Consider the following 27516-nt stretch of genomic DNA (forward strand, 5'->3'; position numbering starts at 1 on the left):
GGCAGAGCGCGAAGAATCGAAGGGGCCTCAATCGCTGGCTTGGTGTTGGCTTTAACGGCGGCGACTGAAGAGAGCCGGGCGGGGACCTTGAGGGGTAGCAGCGCTAAGGGTCCCGCTCGCCACCGGACAGCAGGAGGCCATGGCGGCTGAGGTAAGCCCGTCCGGCCTGCATCGTCTGGCCGGCGCCGGGAGGGGATGCCGGGGTGCAGCGACCGCCCACCCCGCGCCACCCTCTCCCTGCCTCTCGGTTCCGAGTGACTGGGTCTCCCGCAGCTGGCGGGAACTACGACTCCCGCCATGCACTGCGGCCACCGGGCAGGCGGCACCACCCTGCCCCGGCTGCTCCAGGGGATACTACAGGTCCCAGCATGCACCACGCCCATGTAAGGACTACACTACCCAGCGTGCACTTCGGCACCCTGAGCCAAGGGGCCTGCCCAAGTGCACGCTGGGAGTGTTTGTGTGGCCTGGCTCAGGGGCTCTCAAGATTTTCAGGCTGTACCCCTTTCAGAGTCTGATTGGTCTTGTGTACCCCAAGTTTCACCTCACTTAAACTCCTTGCTTACAAAATCAGACCTAAAAATACAAAAGGGTCCCAGCCACACTGTTACTGAGCAATTGCTCGCGGTCTCATTTTACCATACCGTGCGTACCCTATAACGATAACATAAATCAATTGGAATATAAATATTGTACTTGCATCTCAGTGTATAGTTTATAGAGCAGTATAAACAAGTCATTGTTTGTATGAAATTTTAGTTTGTACTGACTTTGTTAGTGCTATTTATGTAGTCTGTTGTAACACTAGGCAAATATCTAGATGGGTTGATGTACCCCCTGCAAGACCTTTGCGTACCCCCAGAGGTATGTGTAATCTTGCTTGAGAACCACTGGTCTGGCTTACCTCTCGGGGTGAGGGATAATGCATGCTGGGATGCCTGGCCTGGCCCATGCTGGACATCTGATCCCCTGGTGGGATGGGAGTACTAGTGTTGCCAGGACTCTGAGCCTGGTTAAATGACAATCATTCAAATTCCTACACCTTTGATCTACTGCTGTCTCTACCATCACTACCTGGGATGGGCAATTGAAAGCCTGAGTTATGTCAGTGCAGATTCCTGTTAATTATGAGAGAAGCGCCCACAGAGCATAAGACCCACACACAATACAAAGGAAGACCCCAAACTATGAGATTTGGGGGTGCACATATTGGCGTGGCATCTGTTTTGTTTTTAAATGTCATGGACCGCATTTAGTCTGCAGCCCTGCTGTAAGGGCTTTCTCCATTACTACGTCTATGGCTATTCCTCCCTGGCTGTGCAGACGATGGAGCTCCTTGGCTGCTCTCTTTTCCCCCCCCCTTGCCCCTTCTGTCAAGGACATGTTTTTCCCATTTCCTTGGTAATGCACATTAAGAACTCTTACCTCATGCTCCATATTATCCCTCCATCATCATCTTGATCAGATGCCAAAAGGATGTCCTTCTAAGAGATGCTTAGCTGGTCTGTCTTCTGTCATCTTAACTATGTGACCTGCTGCTGAAGTTGTCATGATTTCACTACATTTGTCCATTACACAGAATAATAATTAATGACCTGTCGGGCTGTCACTTTCCTGGAATGATTTTAATTGCTCACACAATTTGGGATGGCTTTATTTTATGTCATGTTAAATAAAGTTAGAAGTGTTAATATGTCAGGTGAAAGTTGCAAGTTTCTCATGGCTTTTAGTGTTGTCTGAAGCAGTGGTTACCAAGCAGTGTCTGGGTATAATGTTTGATTTTTGCTTTGATGCTTTCACTGAGTTCATCATTTAATCAACTTTATTCAATAATAAAAGGTGCATACAGCATAATCATGTTTCAGTTGAATGAACTGAATTCCTAAGAGGTTATAGTGATAACATTTCAATATATCTTGTGTAATCCAATTTGATGCATTGGGATGAAATTGAATTCAATGAGTCATCTCTGTTAACCTTAATACAGTATAAGCTGCTTAATATTATTCTTGGTTTCTAGCTTAATTCAGAAGCAGAGGATCTGAAATCTGACTTGCAGAAAACCTTTGACAGTGATTCTGACAGTGGACAGGGCAGCTGTGAAACAAGCTCTCCAAGTCAATCCAACAAGGGAACTGCATCTCTTGGTGACATAGGTCTGTAATACTGTCAGGTCTCTCTTTTTTGGATTTTAGTTTTTAAAAAAAACCTGGATATTGTACTTTGCATTTATAGGTGTTTCCTTTAGCAGAAGGCTGAGAGAATGTGGTCTTGGACTGTTTGCCCTTCAGAAGTCACACATTTGATTTGCTAACCCTTGATTATTTTTTCCATGCAACCTGCATAAGCTACTGCTTTTTTCTCTATGTATACAGACTTTAATTCTCAGATTGTTACATTTAAAAAAAAAAATCAGAGCAATCACTAACAACGTAAGTGTTTTTCTAAATATTATAGAAGAAAATATCTCATAACAGTCATTTGCAGTCTGACACCACTTGGCTCACTAACATACCAATCCAAAACAACATACAGAACTTATTCATGATGTAGTGTAGGAAAATCACACCAATTCCGTATTAATAATCAAAATACATGAACATATAAAAATATGTCTGGTCTGAATTCAAAGTGCCCTTTTGGTTGCTCAGGGTAAGGGTAGAGATGTGAGGGTGGTAAAAGGGCAGTAGTTGAGATTGAGGAGAGGAAATGCTGAGTGAGGTATTGAATATCTTAACTGCTTATTTCCTTCTTTTTTTTATGACTTGCATAGCCCAGCAAAGCAGATTCAACAGCGTAAACTCTAATGGCTTAGTGTGTGATGTTTCTCTTACATTTACACCAATCCAATGTGGCCAAATTTGTAAAGGCTGTTGTGAGATGGGGGAAGAAAGTATAGAGCTGATGCCTGAAAGAGGAGCATTTGTCTGTAGAAGTTCCATTTGAAAAGTGTTGAATTTTCTGATGCTGCAAGAAGAATGCTCAGAGCTCAGTGGAGAAGTGTAACAGTGTTTTTTATAAGGAAAGCTTTCACTTTAAGATAACACTGTCCTAATGATAGTTTCCTATTAAAGTTAAAGCTTAGTGATGTTTCCTGTACCTGGTATGGTTGGAAAAGTAAATGAGAGGATAAAAGAGGATTCTGAATGCACACTTTGTTCCATGTCTATCAGATGAATCAGTTCTTTCCTGATAACACACACTCAAATTTGAAGTATTTTAATAAGTATTATACACTAACTACCTTTCAATCTGAGCTCATTAGTAGTTTTCTGACGTTCTGGATTGCAGGCTTTTTTATATATAAAAAAACTAAACAAATATTGATTTTTAAATAACACTTATAAAAAACTGTAATTAAAGTGCGACTAAGGCTTCTGCTGAACAACATTGCATTGTTCTCCCTGCACCATTCTGAAATACGGAACATCAGCACTCCAACCTCAAACAATAGAAAACCGGGAAATGTTCAGTTAAGGTCCCCCACATATCCTTGAAAAGAAGATAATTGGTTTCATAAGTTTGTGTTTTAAGGTAGGAATACACACTTTAAAAATATATTTAACTATTGTATAGCACAGGGGTCTGCAACATTCGGCACGCGTCTCACCAGGGTAAGCACCCTAGCGGGCCGGGCCAGTTTATTACCTGCTGATGTGGCAGGTTCGGCCGATCGCGGCCAGTGGGGGCCGCGATCAGCCGAACCTGCCGCGTCAGCAGGTAAATAAAACTGGCCCGGCCCGCCAGGGTGCTTACCCTGGCGAGCCGCGTGCCGAACGTTGCCGACCCCTGCGATAGCAGAAGAGGAAACGTGCTCAGTGACTTGTATGGGACTAGTCATTTGAGTAAAATGATGTTCCTGTTTAAATATTTGCAGGATTGGGTCATAATGTGTCTGTTATAATTCATTTAGTATATTACTATTTCCTGTATATCCTCATGGGGCTGGGGGGAAAGAATAAATACATTATTCCCGCCGCCCCCATTGGACCAGGATGGCGAACCGCGGACAGTGGGGGCCGCGATCGGCCGAACCTGCTGCGTCAGCAGGTAAATAAACTGGCCCGGCCCGCTAGGGTGCTTACCCTGGCGAGCCGCGTGCCGAACGTTGCCGACCCCTGGTATAGCAGAAGAGGAAACGTGCTCAGTGACTTGTATGGGACTAGTCATTTGAGTAAAATGATGTTCCTGTTTAAATATTTGCAGGATTGGGTCATAATGTGTCTGTTATAATTCATTTAGTATATTACTATTTCCTGTATATGTTCATGGTTTTTATTATATATAAATACTTTAGTCTCAAGGAAAGACACTAAAAACTAAAGTCACTTTGAGATGATTCTAAGTTTCTTTAAGGGTGGATAATTATATATATTATGCTATTATGGGGGGAGGGGGAGAATGGGTTTTCAAAGTATAGATTAAATTGGATTTGCTATGCTGTACTAAACTTCCACTAGTATTCATGAGACTTCAGGGGATAATACTTTTCTCTGAAACATTTATCTGGCATGGTGCATGAACTAATCATTTGTCAATTATCATATATATGTTTTTAAAAACATGTCGTGTGCCATAAACAGTGTAATGTATTTCCACCAGATTCAGATGAGGAGATCTTTGTGAGTAAAAAATCAAAAAGCAAGAACGTGCTTCAGGACAGTGAGAGTGAGGGCGGAGAGGAAGGCATTTTTCCTGAGAAGACTGACATTGTGGATGGAGATGTGGAAAGCGGGGAGGAAAATGAGAATAATTTTGCCCAGAAGAACAAAAAATCTCATCGGATTCGCCAAGCTCTGCGGGACAGTGATGAGAGTGACACAGGTGATCCATTGCATCCTGGAAACCTTGAAATAGATGTGAAGTCCGAATTGACTAAGGATGAGTTTGGCTCACAAGTGAGGAAACCTGTGGAGATGTCCGTGAAATCTCGGAAAAAATACAAAAAACATAAAAGTGATTTTGAGAAAGAAACAGACAAAGTGATAGGCAAATCAAGAAGGAAGACGGAAAAAGAGAGAAAAATAGAGGCTGTTAGACAGCTGAAGAAGGAAAAGAAATACAAACAGGAGGTATAAAAATTTACTTGCAAATATTTCTGGTGTTTTCAGTTGTTAAATTTCAGCATTTGGGGTGGTCTGAAGCCTCCAGCAAAACATGTGAGTCCACATCACAACAGTAAGTTAGACATCCACATGGGGCCCCCAAGTTTTGGACAGGGTTTTTCTCTGAGCCATTGGTGGGTTTTGTGTAATTCTTCCTTGTGTATGCTGATTGCAGCAGTTGAGAACCTGTCTCCATAAATTAGCATATCTAATTTTGGAATGCTATAAAGTCAACATGACTGGCCTACAGAATTTGAAAGATTTTTGTTTTGGGGATGATGGGATGGTTGTTTTTGAATTTTGCTAATGACCCTAAAATCATGAAGGTATTTTGAAATAAACTTGTAAATTAATATAATTCTTTGTACTTTCCTTCTTATGCTTACCAGAAAGATGGCGGTGAAAGATACCATTTTAATGATAGTGGGTGTCTTCTTGCTGACAAAGAACTCTTTGAGAATGATTTAGAGGAGGAAAATGATCCCCTTCTTGAAGATGAAGAGTCACTAGAATCAATAAGAGCTGCTGTGAAAGACAAAATGAAAAAACATAAGGTAACTTACTTTAGTTTAAGGTTGTAATATTCTTTGTAGAAGGTATTGTACCTGAGTATGTAACACACACTTTTGGTGACACTGGGGTGCTTCCACTTTTGGTAAAAGTGGAAGAAAATAGTGGGGACTATCACATTGCTTGCTAGAGGTGAAGGGATATTAGCGCCTTCTCTGAAGAGCGTTGTCATAGAAAATTCCAAAAATAGTATTGCAACAGAGGCTGTAGAGGCACTTAAAGAAGTTTCAGAAACCAGGACAATAGTTGGCATTGGTTTATGAAAATGTTTGCTGCTCCTATTTCAAGATTGATGGCACAGAAAATAATTGTACAAAGTTATTTTGTTGCAAGCTTCTTTGCCCTTGACCCCCTCCCATTTGTTTTGAAATTTAATAGACTTCTTTTTACCAATTATAGAGTAAAGATCTGTTTTCTGAGAGTGAAGACTACAAATGTGTATTTGATGATGATAGTGAGGAACCTACATTAAAAGGACCTAAAAGAAAGGTGGAATATTTCATTATAAATATCTGTTCCTTTTTAACTCCTCAGTAGTTCTTCATAATTTTATTTGAAGGCTTATCTATATTGCTCCTCAAAGTATCTTTATTCTTCTGTTTGATTTGGGTCTTGTTTTTTTGTTTTTTGTTTTAAACTCTGATCCAACTGTAAGTACTTTCTTCTGTTGCTGTTTTGAAAGAAGAAAACTATGTAGTAATATAGATACACTTCTGCACCTCAGTCCTGTGGCTTCAAGGGTCTTTCTTTTCTCCGTTTAAGGAACGGAAGGCAGCAAGATTAAGTAAAGAAGCCATTAAACGACTGCATAGTGAGACCCAGCGACTTGTTAGAGGTAAAACCTAAACTCTTTGGTGTAAGGGTGAACATAAGAACGGCCATACTGGGTCAGATCAAAGGTCCGTCTAGCCCAGTATCCTGTCTCCAACAGTGGCCTGTGCCAGGTGCTCCAGAGGGAATGAACAGAACAGGTAATCATCAAGTGATCCATGCCCTGTCGCCCATTCCCAGCTTCTGGCAAACAGAGGCTAGGGACACCACCCCTGCCCATCCTGGCTAATAGCCATTGATGGACCTATCCTACATGAACTTTATCTAGTTCTTTTTTGAATCCTGTTATAGTCTTGGCCTTCACAACATTCGCTGTAAAGAAGCTCCACAGGTTGACTGTGCTTTGTGTGGGGGAAAAAATACTTCCTTTTGTTTGATTTAAACCTGCTGCCTATTAATTTCATTTGGTGATCCCTAGCTCTTGTGTTATGAGAAGGAGTAAATACACTTCCTTATTTACTTTCTCCCCATCAGTCATGATTTTATAGAGCTCTATCAAATCCCCCTTTAGTTGTCTCTTTTTCAAGCTGAAAAGTCCCAGTCTTGTTAATTGCTCCTCACATGGAAGCTGTTCCATATCCCCAATCATTTTTGTTGCCCTTTTCTGAACCTTTTCCAATTCCAATATATTTTTTTGAGATGGGGTGACCACATCTGCATGCAGTATTCAAGATGCGGCCGTACCATGGATTTATATAGAGGCAATATGATATTTTCTGTCTTATTATCCATCCTTTTCTTAATGATTCCCAACATTCTGTTTTGCTTTTTGACTGCCACTGCACATTGAGTGGATGTTTTCAGAGAACTATCCACAATGACTCCAAGATCTTTCTTGAGTGGTAACTGCTAATTTAGACCCCATCATTTTGTATGTATAGTTGCATTTATCAACATTGAATTTCATCTGCCATTTTGTTGCCCACTCACCCAGTTTTGTGAGATCCTTTTGTAGCTCTTCGCAGCCTGCTTGGGAGTTAACTATCTGGGTAGTTTTGTATCATCTACAAATTTTGCCACCTCACTGTTTACCCCTTTTTCCAGATTATTTATGACTAATTGAATAGGACTGGTCCCAGTACAGACCCCTGGGGGACACCACTATTTACCTCTCTCCATTCTGAGAACTGACCATTTATTCCTACCCTTTGTTTCCTATCTTTTAACCAGTTACCAATCCATGAGAAGACCTTCCCTCTTATCCCATGACAGCTTACTTTGCCTAAGAGCTTTTGGTGAGGGACCTTGTCAAAGGGTTTCAGAAAATCTAAGTGCCCTATATCCACTGGATCCCCCTTGTCCACATGCTTGTTGACCCCCTCAAAGAATTTTAGTAGATTGGTGAGGCATGATTTCCATTTACAAAAACTATGTTGACTCTTCCCCAACAAATTATGTTCCTCTATGTGTCTGACAATTTTGTTCTTTGCTATAGTTTCAACCAGTTTGCCTGGTACTGAAGTTAGACTTACCGGTCTGTAATTGCTGAGATCACCTATGGAGCCCTTTTTAAAAATTGACGTCACATAGCTATCCTCCAGGCATTTGGTACAGAAGCTGATTTAAATGATAGGTTACAGATGACAGTTAGTAGTTCTGCAATTTCACATTTGAGTTCCTTCAGACCTCTGGATAAATACCATCTGGTCCTGGTGACTTATTACTGTTTAGTTTATCAATTTGCTCCAAAACCTCCTCTAATGACACCTCAACCTGGGACAATTCCTCAGATTTGTCACCTAAAAGAATGGCTCAGGTTTGGGAATTTCCCTCACATCCTCAGCCTTGAAGACCAATGCAAAGAATTCATTTAGTTTCTCCACAATGGCCTTATTGCCCTTGAGTGCTCCTTTAGCATCTTGATCGTCCAGTGGCCCCACTGGTTGGTTAGCAGGCTTCCTGCTTCTGATGTACTTAAAAAGTTATAGCAATTTTTTTTTTTTTTTTTTTTTTTTTTTTTGAGTCTTTGGCTAACTGTTCTTCAAATTCTTTTTTTGGCCTTCCTAATTATATTTTTACACTTCATTTGCCAGAGTTTATGTTCCTTTCTATTTTCCTCACTAGGATTTAATTTCCACTTTTTAAAGAATGCCTTTTGTCTCTCACTTCTTCTTTTCCTTTGTTTATCCATGGTGGCACTCTTTTGGTTTTCTTACTATGTTTTTTAATTTGGGGTATACATTTAAGTTGAGCCTCTATTATGGTGTCTTTAAAAAGTTTCCACGCAGCTTTTAATTTCTGTTTTAACTAACTTTATTTTTCATTTTTGTGTAGTCCCCTTTCTGAAATTAAATGCTACAGTGTTGGGCTGCTGTGGTGTTTTCCCAACTACAGGGATGTTTACATTTAATTACATTATGGTCACTATTACCAAGTGGTCTGGCTATATTCACCTCTTGGACCAGATCCTGTGCTGCACTCAGGACTGAATCAAGAGTGTGTGTGTGTGTGTGTGTGTGTGTGTGTGTGTGTGAGAGAGAGAGAGAGCGCGCGCGCTATTAGGATATCTTCAGGAGAGCAGCAGAAACTCCTGACAGGCCAGATTCTGCTGTTGCTTAACATGAACTATTCAGGATCTAAAGTGGATAGGCTGCAAAACAGTTTTGTTGAAATCTTGTTCAAAGATGGTCTCTCGGTGCAAGCAAAATTCCTGATTGGAGCTTAAAACTTGCCTTTACGCAGCTGTGGGAAGTCACTTGGAGTCTTTTAAAAGTTATAGCTGGACTACACATATAACTGACTTGATGTGACTTGGGTATTTAGTTGCAACAAATTTTAGAATTGGTCTTATAATTCTGTTCTTGTTGGTACAATCTGCTTTCTTATGAGTCCCTGTGCGTGCTGCAGTCCTCACTCTTCATGACAATAGATTGGTGATTGGGAAGAGGTCCTACAGATACAACCTTTATTCAGGGTTAAACTCTGCTATTCATCTCTGCTCTGATAATTGAGCTGGAAAATACTTGTCCCAAGAGCAATTAGATTTAAAAAAATACATGTTGTTTTGATGTACAATTTAAATGACTTTTTTTTTTTTTTTTTCCTTTTTGCCAGAATCATCTCTGTCTCTCCCGTATCATATGCCTGAGACCAAAACCATCCATGAGTTCTTCAAGCGTAGACCTCGACCAACATTGCAGGGAAATGCTATGGCATTGCTAAAGTAAGGACCAAGCTTATCTCATAGTCTCTCTTTTCTAAATCAGGGCTCTCAATCTTCCTGAAGCAGATGTGGTCCATGTTATGAAAAAGCTATCTAATATACAGCCTCCCTTCTTATTTGCAACCACATAGGCCTCCCATCTTTCCTTGGTAATCCCATACTGCTTCTATGGCAACTAAAGCGATTGCTTCAGTGAGAAAGTAATACTAGAGAAGTATTTATTATGTTTTTAACTAAGTTTTTAATGCAGTTTAACAGCTGGAAACAAGAAGTATCACCATGTGACTAGCCAACTCTCCACAGACCAGCAGCAAGGGTGTTGATTGATCATCAATGGGACACAGACCACAGTCTGAGAACCAGTGTTCTAAGTGGCAAATCTGGTAGTTTAGTAACTAGTATGTAATAGCAGGGCACATCTGTTTTCCCCTGAATAGATTTATTTACCAGCTAGTCTTTGACAGGAGTGAAATGAAAATCCTTATTTATATTGTACTTGCTATTCAGAAGTAAAATTTGAAAGAAACATGCTCATCTAAATTCTTGTGACAGTGTCCCATTCTCCCCACCAAATTCAAACCACTGCTGTGATTTTTTTTTTTTTTTCTCCATGCTCAATTTGATACCAAATCCTGTTTTAGAAGGTGTGTTGTACACTGAAATAAAGAGTATTCAGGATGCAGTTAGTGAATTTTTTTCCTTTAATTTAAAAAGAAATGAAATCCAGAGAATCCTAAAATTAATTTGCATTAATGGTTGAGATTTTAAATGCCCAAAGTCAGGCTATTTTACTGTTATGCTTCCTAGAATCACCCTAACTTGATATTATTGCATTTGCATAGAACTAGTAATTTGTGTTACTGAATAGAGTATTCTACATAGGCATAAAAATTATAATGTACAGTAATAGATATGAGAACCAACTCAGTTCTAGGCTTCTGAGCATCTAAGATCTGAATTACAATATTGCATTACTACAGTTGACTTCAAGCGAATATGTTAAGTAAGCAGGGCTGATTGAGCACTCCAGATTAACCCTGGTTGCCCCCCTCTCTCCCAAACCTCATCCCACCATGAGTTTAGAGAAAGTTTGGATTAGGATCCAAACTTTTTGTGCTTGGGTCATCTTTTTTGTGTTAAATTTTGTAGACAAATTGTACTCTACTGTGGCTACTAAATCTCTCGGGAATTAACTTAATCCAAGTTGTGATAATGTAATTTACTTACCAGTTGACTCTGCACCCTTTAGAGTGAACCTATTGTAACTCTTTGTAGTAAAAAATGTGTCAGATTAATTTTTGTTCATTTTTAAAACTGAGTTTGAAAATGAAGATATGTTTAAAATAAGTAGCGTTTATGAACGATGATTTTCTCCCCCCTCCCTCCAAAACGGATTTTTCAAGGACAATAAATAGAACATGGTCTTGTTGCCTTGGTTTGATTTAGGCTTTTCTCACATTTAACAGGAGTCATTTTATGGACTGATGTACTGTGTTTTGGCTGGTGACTTTATTTTTCTGTTCTTGGCAGAACTAAATATCAGCCCTGTCTAAATGAAGAAAGTGCAGCCACTAAGAACTCCGCTGTAAATTGCAGCAGTAATCAGACTGAAGAGGCTGATCAGCCGGCAGCCAGGGAACTGGAAATGGGGTTTAACAAGGATCCTGGTGTTACCACTGTGGACAAACCGTCCCGTGATGTAGTAGAGAACTTGATAGAAAACTGTGCTGAGAAGCACAGAGAAGATGGGGCTTCCGATATTTGCGAGAGACCTACAACTGCTGGTAATTCAGAAGAGCAGCAGCAGTCTAGCCTACTCCGTAACGAATGCAGTGAACAAATGGAGAGTGAAATTCCCTTGGCATCTGAAGAATGTGCCTATGTACAAAGAGAGGACCAGTCGCAGAAAATAGGTGTAGAACATGAAGAATCTGTTCAACAGGTGGTACAAGTGGTGGAGATTCAGCCTGAAAAAGTAAGGAAGTCTAAACTGGATAAACTTCGGGAGCTGGGAGTAGATCTATCCATCAAGCCAAGACTTTACTCTGATAGTGATTCCTTTATTATCCTTGATGAACCTGAATCAAACAAAGGTACAATATTACCTGTTACAATCTGCTAGATTCGACAAGCTAGGTAGGGTTAAGCCAGAACTTAGATGGGAGAACTCTGAGGAACAACTAGAAGTTGGTGAATCAGTGTGCCTGCCCCTTTCTTTCTTTTGAGGAGAACTAATGTCACAGCATAGTACTGGCTATGCTGGTGGCTGTATTGTCTTTCAGATGAGATTTAAAAACAGAAATCCTGATCCTTGTTGTGATTTGTTAAAGATCTCTCGGATCTGTCAATTAGAAGAGTTTAATGATGTTTTGCATACTTCACTTCTCCCTGCAGTTCTAGTTAAATAAGATGGCATTTGCTTTTTGTACTAAGCAGGAAGGCCAACATTTTTCAACTTGGGGTGCCTAAAATTAGGCCTCTAAGGTTTCTTATTCAGATACCTGAATAAAAAGATTGACTTTCAGAGATGAGCATGAGTACCTTCTGATTATATCATTAGAAGTCATGGCTGCACAGCAAATGAAAATCAGGTCACTCTTATTTAGCACTCTAAGGATATCGGTGTCTAGCTTTAGGCACCCATGTTTGAAAATTTCATCTGTTTCAGTGGTGGATAGGTGATCCCATATCAGTTTGTTTGCATTACACTTTGAGGTTCTATAATATCATTCTAGTAAGTTTCCATTTATACCTACATACATTTATTAATAGCATTCAGTCTGTTCTTTAAATTGTACAGAAACATGGCCTGTGTCATGAAATGATGACTCCTCCACTATCATCCTGGATTTAAATACTGTATATATGTCAGTCTGATCCTATGGGGGGCGAAGAGTCTGTTAATTAAATGGAATGTTGATACCCAAATCTCCAGTGAATAATTAGTTGTGGGGTGTTTAAGGTTTTCAACTGGCATTTGATCGTATGCCCAAATATTAAAGTAAGCCATCCTAAGTGCATGGTTGAGCAAAGTTATCCAGAGATGGGCCACTGTTACTAATGTTATTTTCAAATCAAATAATGTTGACCCCTCTTGCATTTCAGCATCCAATGTGTTTTAAAACTTTTTTGTTTAGTTTATAAAAAAACTTACTTTAGAAATGCATGTTACAACTGTATGTATAAAAAGTGACTGAAATTATTATTTTTGCTGCCTCAAATTAACTTGATCTTAGCAGGAATTTTTCTTCTGACCTTAAATACAATATATATATTTTTTTAAGAACTGGAAGCTCTGAAAGCGCGTTTCTTGAAGCATACACTTCACACCGCCAAGTTAAAAACTGAACGGACTGTGAACTTGAGCATTATTCGTAAAGAGACCACTGCTGAGGGAAAAGAGGAGCTAAAAGTAGCTGTGGTGCCGGTGACTTTGGCTGCAGAAAATCTAGATGATACAGTCCCTGCAAAGCCAGGTATATTTGGGGTGAGGTTCATAGTTGTTGAGTCGGAAAAGAAGTATATTTTCTTTGTTAAGAAACTTCTAGAATATCTAATATCCTACATCTTTACTGGAAGCCCAGGTCTCAACTGGAGTTTACTTTCGCCAAAATACAAGTATAAGATCATTCAGTATGTCTGGTCTGGATCATCTTTTAAGTGTGTCTGCCTTGTTGATTATAAGCTTCCGTGGGCAAGGATCGTCTTACGATGTTTCATGCAAAGTAGTGAACACGTTGACAATTAAAACTACATGCTTTCTTCAGTTTCATAATGAGCTGCAATCAATAGATAAGTAATTGTGAAGGAAAAACATTCAGATTCTCTTACTGGTTGATCATGGTCAATAGAACATAAGGGAGTTTTTAATCTGATTCTCTTTGCAATTGCAACCATATTTTTCCCTCCCCTCCCTCCCCCTAAAAAAAAATTTAAAATATAAGTGAGAATCCCTGCTTCCAGAATTAACAGGCATTAACCGTTCCAGTTAGCTATATTTTTCTAACCAGGTTGGTATGTTAGACGCTTGAAAAGGTAACTCTTGAACTGTGTTAGCTATTAAAGAGGATGTTGCTCTGTGCCATAATTTAGCCATTCGCCCTCTGGAATCTCTCTCCTCCTGCCCCACGATTTCATATAAAACATATTTATCCTTAATATCTACAGGACATCAATCATCTACATAAAATCTGTAGATTAACCCTTGTGTGGTATTCATAATTAATATGAATCATCCCTGTTGCAATTCTTAATACAGGCTGTTTGAGTATCAGATCATTTTATTTGCATGTATTAAAAATGATAAATATATGGGAAACTTAATTTGAAACACCTATAATATTTAAATGTTAGAGGTAGGTAATTTTGATTTGTTCTACGACATGCATGCTTTCTAGCTGTTGGTGAAATACTACATTTGCCCAGGGCAACTGGAAACCGCTGCGCCAGTCAAAAGCAAGGGAAAGAAGAACCCTTTGCTAGCTCATGGGGCTGTACCAGTGGCATTTGTTGATAATAAGGAACCTTCCTAATAATTCATAAAGTTGTGTTACCTCTCTAAATGGCGTTTATTTAGGCTAAGAGATTTAGCTCTTCTAATTAACAGATCAAGTCAGAAAATCTATTTTTTTTTTTTTTTTAAATAAAAGCACGAATGCCTTTAATCTTCTTTCTGTGTGTGTAGTTACATTAAATTTTGTGCTTGAGGCAGCAAATTTTAAGGGTTCCTTGTAGTGCATCTAATGTATTAATTTATTCATTTCTGTCCAGGTGAAAAGCTACAAGTGCTGAAGGCTAAACTACAGGAGGCCATGAAACTCCGCAGGATTGAGGAACGCCAGAAGCGGCAAGCACTGCTTAAACTGGATAATGAGGACATGTTTGAGGAGGAGGAAGAGGAGGAGGAAGAAATGACAGACGAGTCTGAGGAAGAGGAATGTAACCCGGAGGTCTATTCACAGCATTTTTACATAACTTTGTCAATGTCTAATGTCTGCTGACTCCTCATAATTAACAGGGAAATGAGATAAATCAGAGTTTTGTGCAATATTAATATGCACAATTTGCCAAATAGAGACCGTTCTTTGACACTTAAAAAATACTGTACAGTAACTGTGTGAGAGAGAGAGACGCATGCGCATTGCCCTTTAAGTACGCTGATCCCACACTAATACACTGCGTTTTTAAGTAGATCAGCAAGTTGAGACAGCAGCTGCTGCCAGCAAGCTCCCTCCCACCTGAGCCCTGTTGTGTGTCCTCCCCTCCCCCCCAGCTCTGGAGTGGGGGGGGAGGGGGATACCCTGACATTAGCCCCCCCCTCTTTCTCCCTCCCTGCCCACATAGCAAGGAGGAGGCTCCTGGGAGCAGCTCCAAGGCAGAGGGCAGGAGTAGCACATGGCAGTGGGGGAGGGACACCTGAACTGCCCAGCACTTGATAGCCTGCTGGGTGGCTTGCACACAGGGAACTTAAGGGAGCTGATAGGGGAGGCTGCCGGCCAACCCTGGTTCCAAGCCCCCACCAGCTAGCTCCAACGGGCTGCTCTTCCTGCAAGCAGTGGACAAAGCAGGTGGCTGCTAAACAACGTTATAAGGGAGCATTGCACAACTTTAAATGAGCATGTTCTCTAATAGATCAGCGAGTAATGTTAACTGGGATGACGTTAAGTGAGGAGTTACTGTAATTAGAATGTTCAAGATTCCATGTGCTCACAGAACAGTATCCAGCAGATCTTTTTTTAATACCAGTCTCTTCCTGACTGTTCAGTGACACTAGCACAGAGGTCCCCAGACTGTGCGCGGAGGACCGTTCGGGGGGTGGGGAGGGGGTGCCATCCAGCTCTGCTCCTGGCCCCAGCTGCCAGCCCTGCGCCCCTGGCCGGGGCTCTGTTCCCACCCCAGCCTCGGTTCCCCTTACCCCCATATGTCCCCCGCTCCTGGTCTTGGCTGGGGAGGGTGGAGTAGGGGGCACGGACAGAGTTAAGCTGCGATGTGACCCTGAAAAGGGGACCACAGCACTGGCATCTGGCTATTAAGTGATCTTTATCAGTCCATATCCTAGTTCAGGTTGACCTAAAACACTTGAAATATATGAATAGTCAGAATCTTTTAAAATTATTACAGCATTTTAGTGGCTAGCTGATCGTCTTAGCAACTTAAAACTTTTTTCTGCTTATAGTAAATGGTTGCTTTGCTATACGAGTTCCAATAACTCCCCTCTCAGTTTAGGTATGCTACCTCCAGGATTGACCACTCTCTGATCCTTCACACAGAGGTGAAGCCCTTCCCACTGTCTCACCTAGCCAAGTAAACACAATGCCTATACTTCTTTTTCTTTTAAATTGTTCCATTTTGAGTGGTGCCAGTATTTTCAGCTCCTGGCTGCAAGAAGTTTGATTACAACAGGATGTATGAAGACTTAATTGAGATCCCTTGGCTGATCTCAGAGATGCAGTAGTGTCAGTCTTGGAGGCTAGACATTCTTTTCCAAACAGTTATTAAGGGGTCAAAATGACTTGGTTATTCTAAGCCCCTTCAGAGCAGGCATTGGAGTAGAGAAGTCCAGGAGTTGGAAACATCCTTCAATTCTCCCCTCAATAATTCCATGTTAGAACTGGGAATATAAAGGTATGCAGTTTAAGTAGATGGTCAAAATAATTCCTGCTGTCTCATTACATGGATATGTGTTGGGTTTTTTAGACTGTAGAGTTCCTTCTTGGTGAGGCCGAAGAAGATGATGAGGAGCTGGAAGAGAAGGGTATTGAAGATGGCGATAAAGAAACTGACAAAGAATCAGTTGATGAGGAAAGGGTGGACAAGTCTGTGCATTGTGACTCTGTTCCCAAACCTTCCTCAACAGAGTCTACATTGATGCTGTTCAAGGACAACTCCTCCAAAATGGGGTAAATAAACCGGTCTTTAGAAACGGTGAACCCAGCCTGCCCCAACTATGTTTTAATCTGCTTAACATACGCATGAGATATTTGATTTGAGAACTAGTGGATTCATGTGTGTGCTTAAATATAAGGATGCCTGCTGTCTCACTATTTGTGGTAATATTTAGGAGTGTTGTTGCGTCCTTCATGATTGCAACAGTCACATACGAAAATAATAGTTTGCATGTAAAAGTAACGCTATGATAGCAGTGATACTTTTGAGTTAATTTCCCAGACCTGAAGAAGAGCTCTGTGTAAGCTTGAAAGCTTCTTTCTCACCAACAGAAGTTGGTCCAATGAACGATATTACCTTGCTTAGCTTGTCTCAATGAATATCCTTGTCATTCGGGGAAGAATCAACTTCCTAATGACAGTGTATTCAGTGCATTCCACATACATTATCTTGTCTATAAAAGACCAGGCCTGATAGTTAATGCACACAAAACAAAACTTGGTCAAAATACTTTTTTTGTTTTGTTAATAAATTGCAGATATTCTCTTCCTGATGAAAAAGCTGAGTTGGAGGAAGCTCCAGGCAAAAGACCTACCAAGTTAGGTAAAGTGAAACTGCTGTTAAAGCAAGCATTTTGCTTGGGGATTTTCAGTTCTGGCACACAAGTGATTTGCACATTTCTGTATCTAGTTACCATTGGTGTGTGTCTATCACAGGCTTGCACTGGGGCTGTGCAATGCTGCTTTGCTACTTTTCCTGGGTTGGATTTGAATTGTAAAATGTCATTTGATTAGGCATTTTAAGGGAACTGCTGGTTCCAATTCACTGTGAACTATTGAGGCATGTGACTTGCTTTTGCCGATGCAGCCAATGTAACTCTTTGCGTTCCTTGGTTTGTCTGCACTCCTAGTACAGTGGCATTCCTAAAGCTCCTCTTAAATAGCTGTTTTCTTCCTTTAGAAGACGACGATTCGTTTTCACTGCCAACTTCTGCAAAAGAGGGCAGCCACAACAGCAGCTTTGAGTTGATTGGCTCCATGATTCCATCATACCAGCCTTGTAACAAACAGATGGCACGTGGGGCCAATTTTCTATCTGCAGTAGGAGGTTTCAGGTCTTCCTCTCCAGCTTTGTTCAAAGCAAGCTTTATCAGCTCTGCTTCCAAGGTAAGACTCCTGCCCCATCTTTTCTCCCTTCATTGCACTCTCCTTACAACTTCAGATGTAATGTGACTTAAGGCCAAAGCCAAGCTTCCTTTTATAGGTCAAGAATGTGAGCGTAGCAGATAGCCAGTGTCCCCTCTGTGGTTAATTGGGATTTAATCAATACAGAATCTCTGTCTTGACCGATAGATAAATATTTAAAAAATTCATATCAGAACAAATCAGGGTGATGTATTAAATACACAAATCCAATTCTAAAAATTCAAAAAGTATTGGAGGAAACCCATTGCTGTTTTTGGTAACTCTTTATGAACTATACAAAAATATTCCCATGGCCTATACAACATCTCGCACTAGTGCATTCGTAACTAGGTAGCAGTACAATCATGAATGCTTGTTAACCTTCTTCTGTATTTTCATCTGTTTAAAATGACACATCCATTAAGCCTTTTTGCTTCCAACTTGTAGGACTGTGAAAAGATTAAGTGTTTATATTCTAGTTCATTATCAGATCTTGTGAATTTTATCTTCATTTTATTTCCCTGACTAGAGTTCAGGAAAGATGTCTGAGCCCTCTCTTCCCATAGAGGATTCCCAGGATCTATACAATGCCTCTCCTGAGCCCAAGAGTTTATTTCCGGGAGCTGGAGAGTCTCAGTTTCAGTTTTCTCTGGAAGATGATACTCAGAGCCAACTTCTTGATGCAGATGGGTAGGTTACTGATCTACAGCCTTCAAGGGTGGCGTTCTATGTGTGTTAACAGAAGTAGCACAGATTTTTGTGGGGTTCTTACTCCCTTAGGCTACATGAAAAGGCATGCTATTTAAAGGGCTCTGTTGGTCTTTTCTGTTATGCCATGCTTTACACAGTGTGATTGGCACAATGATAATCTCTTTATTAATGTTGGAAACTGTAGTATATTGAGTCCCAAAGGTGCCAATGCATGTGTCTATCCCTCACAAATTTTTAGTTGGTATTTAAATATAATTTTAAATCCCTCTTTAGAAAACCCTCCACAGATCTGAAGTAGGTCTAGATTTTAATTAGTTTTTTTTTATCTTCCGGGTTTTAGTACAGTATTCATTTGCTGAAACAGTTAAGATCAGAAAACCATGTAATAACTAAAACCTTCTTAATCAGCTTATCTGTTGACTGCTGTTAACTTTACTGACTAAAAAGACTTGAATGCATTTCACTCTTGCTAGCCAATGCAGAGCCATTGCAGCTTTGGCAGAGCAAGATGGATTTTATTCTGCATGATACATCACCAGAACAGCCAAATTGCATTGGCAGAACCATTACTACTGGCAGTGAGTTGGAAAACACAACTGGATCCTCTTATTCCAGATTGAGTTTGCAAGACTGGCCGTTAGAGAAGCGATCTACCTACTTAAATTGAGCAAAGTTGATCTAGAATCAGTGAGAGACAAACATGGAACTCCCACAATGTCATGCTTAGTTATACTATAACTGAGTGTTGAGACTCTTTTGGGAGTTCTGCTTTGTCTCTGTAGACAAGCCCTCCGCATAGGTGGAAGGGCAAAATTTTCCAATATGTGGTGGGTATTAAACTGTAGTTGCCAACTTCTAAATAAAATTTACTTTCAGGTTCTTGAATGTTGGGCACCACAGGAATAAGTACCAGTCCTCAAAGCATCAGCTGTCTCTGGCTAGTATGGATGAGAATGCAATGGATGCCAACATGGACGAGTTGTTGGACTTGTGTTCTGGGCAGTTCAGTAGTCAGGCTGAGCACACTCCAGATGCTAATACTGGCAAAAAACAAAACATGGAAGAACTGCTCAATCTCTGTTCAGGGAAATTCAGCTCTCAGAGTAAGTCCCGAGTTCTGTTCCCAGTGACTTTGATTTGTGACTTTTTGGGGGCAAATCTCAGTTTTAAAAAGAAGTCTTGTACGAACTAATCCTTCAGGGCTGCTCCTGCCTAAAGAATTTTAATAGTGTACTTGGAACCCTAAGAGCTTAGTGTGCTTTAACTGTTTTTGGAATCTTTATAGACATGTGTTGACTATCCTTTCCAAGACATTCAGTGATGTTCCAAAGGCCAAAAGGAAGCTGTGTAATGATTTCTCTTTTGGTTTCTTTCTGTAGCAACATCTCCAATCTGGGCATCTTCAGCATCCTCTAAGCCAGAAAAAGAGAGTGACACAGATGATCCAATGGCAGAAGCACTAGCACTTTGTTCAGGCTCCTTCCCAACTGACAGGTCAGCATTACAGGAGTTCTAGTTCTGCATGTTTCAGAGTAGCAGCCGTGTTAGTCTGTATCCGCAAAAAGAACAGGAGAACTTGTGGCACCTTAGAGACTAACAAATTTATTAGAGCATAAGCTTTCGTGGACTACAGCCCACTTCTTCGGACGCATACAGAGTTCTGCATGGTGATCATGATCTGACTTCTGATGTGTCTCACTCTGGTTCAACAGGAGTCCAAAATGCTATTGACACAAATGTGGTTTGCCTTGGAGGTGAAGGAGTTGAGTATCTCAATGCTCAACAGTTCTTCCTTTGACCGGTGATACGTGAGAGTTGAGAGACTCCTAAGGCACTGCAGTTCCCAATCTCCGTTGTGAGGAAAGAGTCTCTACTGCTATTGATGGTGGAGGTGGAAAGTGGGTAGAGAATTCTGATCAAATCAAAGCACAGGATTGAGAACTTCTTGGCTCCTGTTCCCAGTTCTGCAGTTGAATGCAGGAACTGTGCGCAAGTCATTAACTTCTGCACCTTCGTTTTCCTCCTCTTTAAAACTGGACTGATTCATGTGCATTTAACAAGGATGTTATGAGACTTAATTGTTTAAAGAGTACCAACCTACTCCCAAGAGCCCTTCCGTTTTACTGAAGGGGAAACGAACACAAAAGATAATGGCTTGCCAATATTACTCCCGCTAATGCTAATGGGGAATTAAGCACCTAAAGCTCCATGCTACAGTGTTGGGAGACTACAATGTTTCAGATGCTATCATGGATAATTGCTTGTCACTAGCTCATCCCAGCAGTTGAAACCCTGAGTCAATCCATTTCATATCCATTACTGGAGATCAATTGTAAGTGTATGGTGTGGTTCGGTTTTTATAGGGAAGGGGAAGATGATGAGGAGCAGGAGGAAGAATTTGGCAATTTTCAGCTCGTAACAGATGATCATGCCTTTGATAGCGAGGAGGTGAGTATTGACGGAATGAAGTGATAACTTCAGAGCTCTGCCCATAAGCATTCCGTTTATTTTCTCAGTGGTCTGTCCACTTGTGCAAAAATCTAAACTTCCAGCATAGATTACTGAAACTGCTGAAGAGCAGTATTTGGGTCATTGTAAGAAGTGCTGATTTAGAATTCTGATGTACTAGATAAAATATCTTGGTTTTGTGAGCACTTAAACTAAAACCTCCTGGATTTTTCTTGGTTTGTTTTTGTTTTTAGCCATTGAAAAACAGAGGCAGTTGCTGTTCTAGGGAGTAAACACTCTACTGAATATCTTAGGAATTTCTGAAAACTGTTTCTTGTTGACTGATAGGATGAAAAAAGTGAAGGCGCTGAGAGAAGCGAAGATGAAGCAGAAGTTAGTGATGATGAAGAGGAACTGTTGAGACAAAGACAGGGCTTAAAGAAAAAATTGTGAGTAAATCTTTCTCCCTATCTGACCTGCCAGAAAAACGGAACCACGTCACAAGAAACTTAGTTAATAGTTAAGAGTCAGAGTTGAAAGAGCTGTTAAGGAGCTTTAAAAATAAAGAGCAAGAGACCAGGATGAAAGTAACAGTGACTTTTTTGTTTTTGATGAAATAGTACGTCTCTTAATATTGCTCGTGACTTAAGATCTTTCGGTGGGTGCTGTAGTACACATTTTGCAAGTGAAATGACCTTGGTTTTTTTCTTAGAAGGCAGTTGTCATCTTGTTAGCAACTGGTAAGAAAGCTCAGAACTAAAATAATAATGGGTGCTGCAGGACCGAGGTGAAGTAAACTGGCAGACCTTCCACACGTTCATGTGCTCTTAAACTTAAATAACTTAATCAAATTGAAAACGAAAACCGAATAATAGCATCTCTAATTTAGCATACACAGTAGTTCCAGAAAGACTTCGCTCTTGCTTTCAAAGATTCACGGGATGTAGCTAAACGTTCTAACGTTAACTCCTTTGGAAATTCTCTTATAGAAAACTGCAGGATTTCTTGGAAGATGAGGCAGAGCTGTCGGGGAGTGAAGTAGGAAGTGAGGATGAATATGATGGTGAAGAGCTGGATGAATATGAAGAAGAGATTCTTGATGAAGAACTCCCTACCGAAGTGGAACTACAGGATCAAATTAACAAAATACACATGTCAGTAGCAATCCTAGTATACTTATACAGTACATGAAATGCACATCTAAAAGTTATAATCGGTTATAATCTGGAATTGCAAAACTAACGTAGGCTTCTCTCTCTTGGACAATAACATTAGGAAGGCGATGCTTGATGATGATAAGCGTCAGTTACGCTTGTACCAAGAAAGATATCTTGCTGATGGAGACCTGCACAGTGATGGTCCTGGGCGAATGAGAAAATTCAAATGGAAAAACATAGGTATAATGTTGGCATATTAATCTTCTATTGTAGAGCAAAAAATACAGTGTGGGAGGTCGGGGGAAGAAAACTCTTCAGTAAGTACTTTAATATGAGGCTTACGGTTGTAAGATCTACTGATCCCTAGTTTATTGTTTTAATACACACATGTTTCTTGTAACTGGGTGTGGGGGACTTGCTTTGACTTCTCTTGCCTGGTTTCAGACCACAGTAGAACCTTGGCTTGAAAAGTCTGAAGAAGAAACCATTTTAAGTCATTTTTGGATCACATCCTAGTTAAAACAGAACACTCCCAGGGAATCAATAACTTCAAGCTAATATGAAGAAATAACTTTAAAAAAAATAGCTATTAAAACCACTTAAGACTGGGAGAATCTTTTAAGTTCCATCCATCTAACTAAAATAGTATATAGATGCTATATATTGCTCTTCTGCAGGCTAAGTCCAGGAAAAAGTAAACAGAAAGAGAGCTGATGGGCATGGCTTTGAATCTTTTAGTTAAGGTGTATATCATGATCCCCATTATAGGTTGTCTGCAGGACTTGAACCTGGAATTTTCAGCACACCCTCTACCACTTGAGGAGATATAGGAGCATCTCCAATCACTTTTTGTCAGCAGAAGGCTCTTACTTTATATGTGAAGCCACTAGAGGGGGATACAACATAGCCAGTTTGTTACACACAAGTACTTAATATTTTAGCAAGGCTTCATATGTTGCTGTTCTGAACTCCCTTAGGACAATACTATCGTGACAAGATACAGTCTATAGTTTCCCTCAATAGCTTTCTTTTAAGGAGTCACTTACTATTTTTTTTTTTTCTTTTCAAGTGTTGAAGTGAGGATTTCCCTGCCCCTTGCTAGATTTTGTAACTCTTCTACTCTGTTCTGAAACGTTCCTGTTATCTCTGCATTTTGGCACAGACCTATTAAACAGACTCTTACTATTGATTGCCATTGCCCGTTTGCTTGGCAGCAGGCGGAATGGTTAGTTGGGCAAAAGGAAAAATCCTGCAGACATTCTGATTGTATATTTCTAGTGGAAATGGGCAATACTCAAATTATTGTTAATGGCTTGGTTTTAGGGTTTATTCTTGGGTATAGCATAGCACATTTAATTTGCTGGGGCAAGATCCCTTGTATAACAACTGTGCCTCTGATACAAGACTTGTTTCTTCACAAGTCAGTCTCCAGCCTGTACCATTGAGTGCTGTGTATATAAAATGTGCACAGGGAATGTTTCTGCTAATTTTGATGTCAATAAGGAATAAGCAGCAGACTGTGGCAATTGTAAATATATGGTAATCTTAATTTAGTAGCCAAGAGTAAATTAATATTATCTTTGTGTTTTAAACAAGAATGTGGTTTACATATACATAAACAACACAAATTTTGTCTGCAGAACGCTCAAGTACCCTGCTTTAGTTCTTTACATTGTTTAAAGCTGGTGCTAATCTTGTTGAATGATGCTTTCTAAAACTCCTCACAGGAAACATTTCCACTAGATATTTCATCACTGTTTGCTAAATACTTTGGTTCCAGCTGTGTCATCCATCTAAATGAGAGGAAGCATTCTGCATGTAATTCACTTCAGAGATTCATTGCCAGGAGTTGTTTAGGAGAAGAGAATTCTGGGCAGAAAGGATTTTGTTACAGCTTAACTAGTTCTAATAGTGTGTGTGTGTGTGTGTGTGCACGCACATGTGTGGGGGTTTTTTTTGTCTTCACTGTTTCTGAAATTCTTACTGATTTCTGGTGGGGAGAGAGTTCGTAACCCTTTCCTAAACTCTGCATGTCCACCTACTACCATCTTAAACAAAACCTATGTGCTTTGTCTGTGGAACCTTTTTGGAAGTATAGGTTTCTTTTTAATGGACAGGAGAGCTCATCTACATTCCTCATGCCCCTCTCTGATTGGGAGAACTAACTACTGTCTCTTCTTTTGTAGATGATGCTTCCCAGATGGACTTGTTTCACAGAGACTCTGATAATGATGATGAGAATGAAGAACAGCTTGATGAGACAGAGACAAAATGGAGAAAGGAGCGATTTGAACGAGAGCAGTGGCTCCGTGAGCAGGTATTGCGTTAGTCTGCAGAAAGGCTGACTGCTTAATACTTCGGTACACCATTAACAAAGCATGCTAGACTGTTGGCAGAGTTCTCGGTTGGTCCAGTTAGTTAAAAAACATATCAATTATAGTTTTCACTTCTCCCTTGTATATAGTTTTCACTTCTCCCTTATATAGCACCTTTTGTTTTTCCTCCTGTGATCTTGGCAAGCAGTTTCCCCATCATGAGGTTATGCACTGAGTTGGTGGCAGATCCAGAAATCCTGTTTCCTGCTCCAGAATCCTAATTCCAAGGCTTATAAACTTCCAGGTCAAGTTGCTTTAATTAACATAGGGTCTGAGGAATGAAATCTGGTTGGTATCTTGAAGCTTTGACTGTTTGTAATAGATAAAAAGATGATGCTGATAAATGACCTGAAAAACTGCAGGAAACTTTAATTGCTGGTTTCTATTGGCCTTGTATCCTAAAACTGATGTAGTAAAGAGAGTTAGTAAGTTCAAGTCACTGAATGAAATGTGCATTCTGATTCTTGCAATTTGCTTATTTATGAATGACCATTTATTTATGCCCAAATAAATTTGTTAGTCTCTAAAGTGCCACAAGGGCTGATACAGTTTTTGCTGATACAGACTAACACAGCTACCACTCTGAAACCAGTCTAAAAAACATCATTTATTTTTATCAGATAGAGAAAGGAAAAAATGAAGGGGAGGAGGAGGAAGAAATTGGTGAAAATAGTCTGTTCATGAAACTAGCAAAGAAGGTGACTGCTAAGTCCTTGCAGAAGAAAGGTAAGCTTGTTTCACACTGAAGTGGCATCCAAGAAGAAAGAAAAAACCTTGACAAGCTACTGACTGTTCCAAGCACTAGTGAAAGTTGCTATTTGACTAGATATCTCCACTCATTTCCCCCCATACCAGTGCAGGATGGGCTCCAAGTTTGTTAGTGCTTTGACTTGTCTGGCACTAAGAGATGCAGCTGCAATCTTGATGGCCAGCAGACTTTTTTTCTTTGCTAAAATATTTCTTTTCCCTTAATTTTTAAAAAAATAGTTAATGTGGCAGAATGTCCCTATGCTTTCCGTCTTATTCCTCTTTTGGTCACTGCCTCAAAGACTCTTTGAGTGTAGTGACATTCAACACAGCACACTACTTCCCAGAGTTCAAACTGCTTAAGGAAAAATTGCATAATGTAGTTTAAATCAAATAATATAGTCAATTTTTAACTTGCACATGGCAAAAATGTGATTCTGAGCCTGCATAACTACTTCCGAAATAAACGAGTTCCCTGCCAGGTGCTAAAGACGTCATTGCCATTGTTGTTAGCTATCAGTTATATGGCTCATTGGTCAGTTAAAACAGAATTCTGGTGGCAGCATTTATTGGAACAGGGTTGCTGTCATTTGTGAGTATTTCCCTGTCTGGTACAAAACTTTTTTTTTTTTTTTTTCTAATGATACTCAGGAATTGAATTTCTTTTCTGTGTTTTTTCTCTGCCCTCAGCAAACCCTGTAGCAGCTGTACAGGAAACAAAATCACTACCAAGAAATCCCTTTGAAACATTCAGACCTACCAGCGATCTTCAGGTTGGTACCTGCATAGCATGAACTTGGATGTGTATTTTCATGTTGCATCTACCAAATGCTTTTAAAAATACAGATCACTGATGACTGACCAGCTATAGAAGGGTTTTGGGGAGTGTGAGTGCAATGTGGTTGTCTCTAAAGAACTGCAATCTATTAAAATTATTCATGTAATGTGTTAATGTGAAATTCATTGGTTGTCTTCAGCTAAAGAATGGATCACTTCTGAACAGACCTAAAGCTGTCCTTCAGAAGCTTGCAGCCATGTCCGACCTTAATCCAAATGCTCCCCGAAACTCACGAAACTTCGTCTTCCACACACTTTCCCCAGTCAAGAGTGAAGAGGCAAAGGAGAAATCAAAACCCCAGGTAGAGATTTATGTGGGATGTGCCAATAGTGTCAACTTGCCTATGTTGCCATGTTAAAAAATGTTCAGTTAATTGGCTGCATTCTTACTGAATGTGCAGGTGCAAAACCCTGATAGGCAGATGGGGACAGCTACACTTTGTCTCAAATGTGCCCTTGTAATATATAGCACTATGCACAATGTAGTGAGAGTTGTTTGGGTGCATGGCCTGAAATAGGGGATGGAAAACCGAGTGGAATATTTTGGGATTAGGATGTGCATATTTGCTCTCATTGGACGGTGGTGATGGGAAATCTTGTTGTAACTGTCCTGAATAATCACAGGTCTCATGCTTTCTTATAGGCGAAGAAAAGAGGTCCTACAGTGATGGTAACACCTTCACCCAAACGGCCCAGGACTGATGATGCTGCAACACAAGGGAACCAGAGCCGAAGCATATTCCGATACTTGGAGAGCTGAATGTTTGTTTGGGGACAGAAATTGCATCATGTCTTGTTGCCAGTCGCAGTATATGCTTTGCAAATCTCTAGCTTCAAGCACCAATGGAAAACTGTTTCTCTTTTGCCTGGATTCTTACCTGTGTCAGTGCTGCCAGATAAGTCTTTGTCTCTTCCACAAGGTCTTTCCCAGTATTCCAGGACAACCAGCAAAACCTAAAAAAGTCCATGCTTTGGATGGGCAGAGACTGAGTTAATACTTCATGCCAAAGCGTTATTGAAATTACACTACAGGATGCAGATATTGTGGAGAACAACTCCTCAAATGTTTTAACTCCGTGCCCCTTCCTCCTGACAGTTCTGTTAGTGAAGTAGTCTGTTTTTAGTATAGCTGTACCACCTCTGTATTGTGGAGAACTGATATATGAAGGACCGAGAGCTGTATCATTGGGAGGTGTGGTGTCCATAATAGCAATGGTTTGCATACACTGTTTACAATTGCAGTAATAAGGTATTTCTATCTTCCTTTGATACCTACTGCCTTCTGTAATGCTGACCATATAGACTTGATATCCCAAAAGGGTCTGGTTTACATTTTAAATACTTTTTTTTTTTTTTAAAGTTAACCCTCCTTCATTTCTAGAACAGCAGTGTAGCTTTTCTCCCCCAACTAGTTACCTTTTACAGCCAAACTTCACATACATGTAGACATGATGGGATGATGTGTATGTGAAGAGGTTCTTTTACACAAATGAAGACTTATTT

General features: G+C 40.2%; 1 protein-coding gene across 1 annotated transcript; it reads left to right on the forward strand.

Annotated features, from left to right (window-relative positions):
* On the forward strand, positions 1–27516 carry CLSPN (claspin). The gene is made up of 25 exons (XM_034754295.1): positions 1–151; positions 2021–2156; positions 4603–5072; positions 5495–5659; positions 6075–6164; positions 6438–6510; positions 9561–9669; positions 11200–11762; positions 12954–13145; positions 14440–14618; positions 16366–16568; positions 17093–17157; positions 17515–17720; positions 18268–18428; positions 19326–19552; positions 19829–19943; positions 20813–20897; positions 21246–21346; positions 21887–22051; positions 22173–22294; positions 24241–24371; positions 25050–25155; positions 25867–25949; positions 26154–26315; positions 26657–27516. Exons 1-25 carry the CDS (start codon positions 140–142, stop codon positions 26771–26773), a joined length of 4038 nt encoding a protein of 1345 aa, XP_034610186.1. The 5' UTR covers positions 1–139; the 3' UTR covers positions 26774–27516.

The sequence above is a fragment of the Trachemys scripta genome, chromosome 20 (assembly GCF_013100865.1).
Source record: "Trachemys scripta elegans isolate TJP31775 chromosome 20, CAS_Tse_1.0, whole genome shotgun sequence".
In the NCBI taxonomy this organism is placed as follows: domain Eukaryota; kingdom Metazoa; phylum Chordata; order Testudines; family Emydidae; genus Trachemys; species Trachemys scripta.

What these genes read in the sequence shown, in the direction of transcription:
- CLSPN (XM_034754295.1), top strand. An exon ending in ACAAAATGAAAAAACATAAG is followed by an intron (nt 5,660 to 6,074) that starts GTAACTTACTTT and finishes TACCAATTATAG; the next exon opens with AGTAAAGATCTGTTTTCTGA. An exon ending in TGAACCTGAATCAAACAAAG is followed by an intron (nt 11,763 to 12,953) that starts GTACAATATTAC and finishes TATTTTTTTAAG; the next exon opens with AACTGGAAGCTCTGAAAGCG.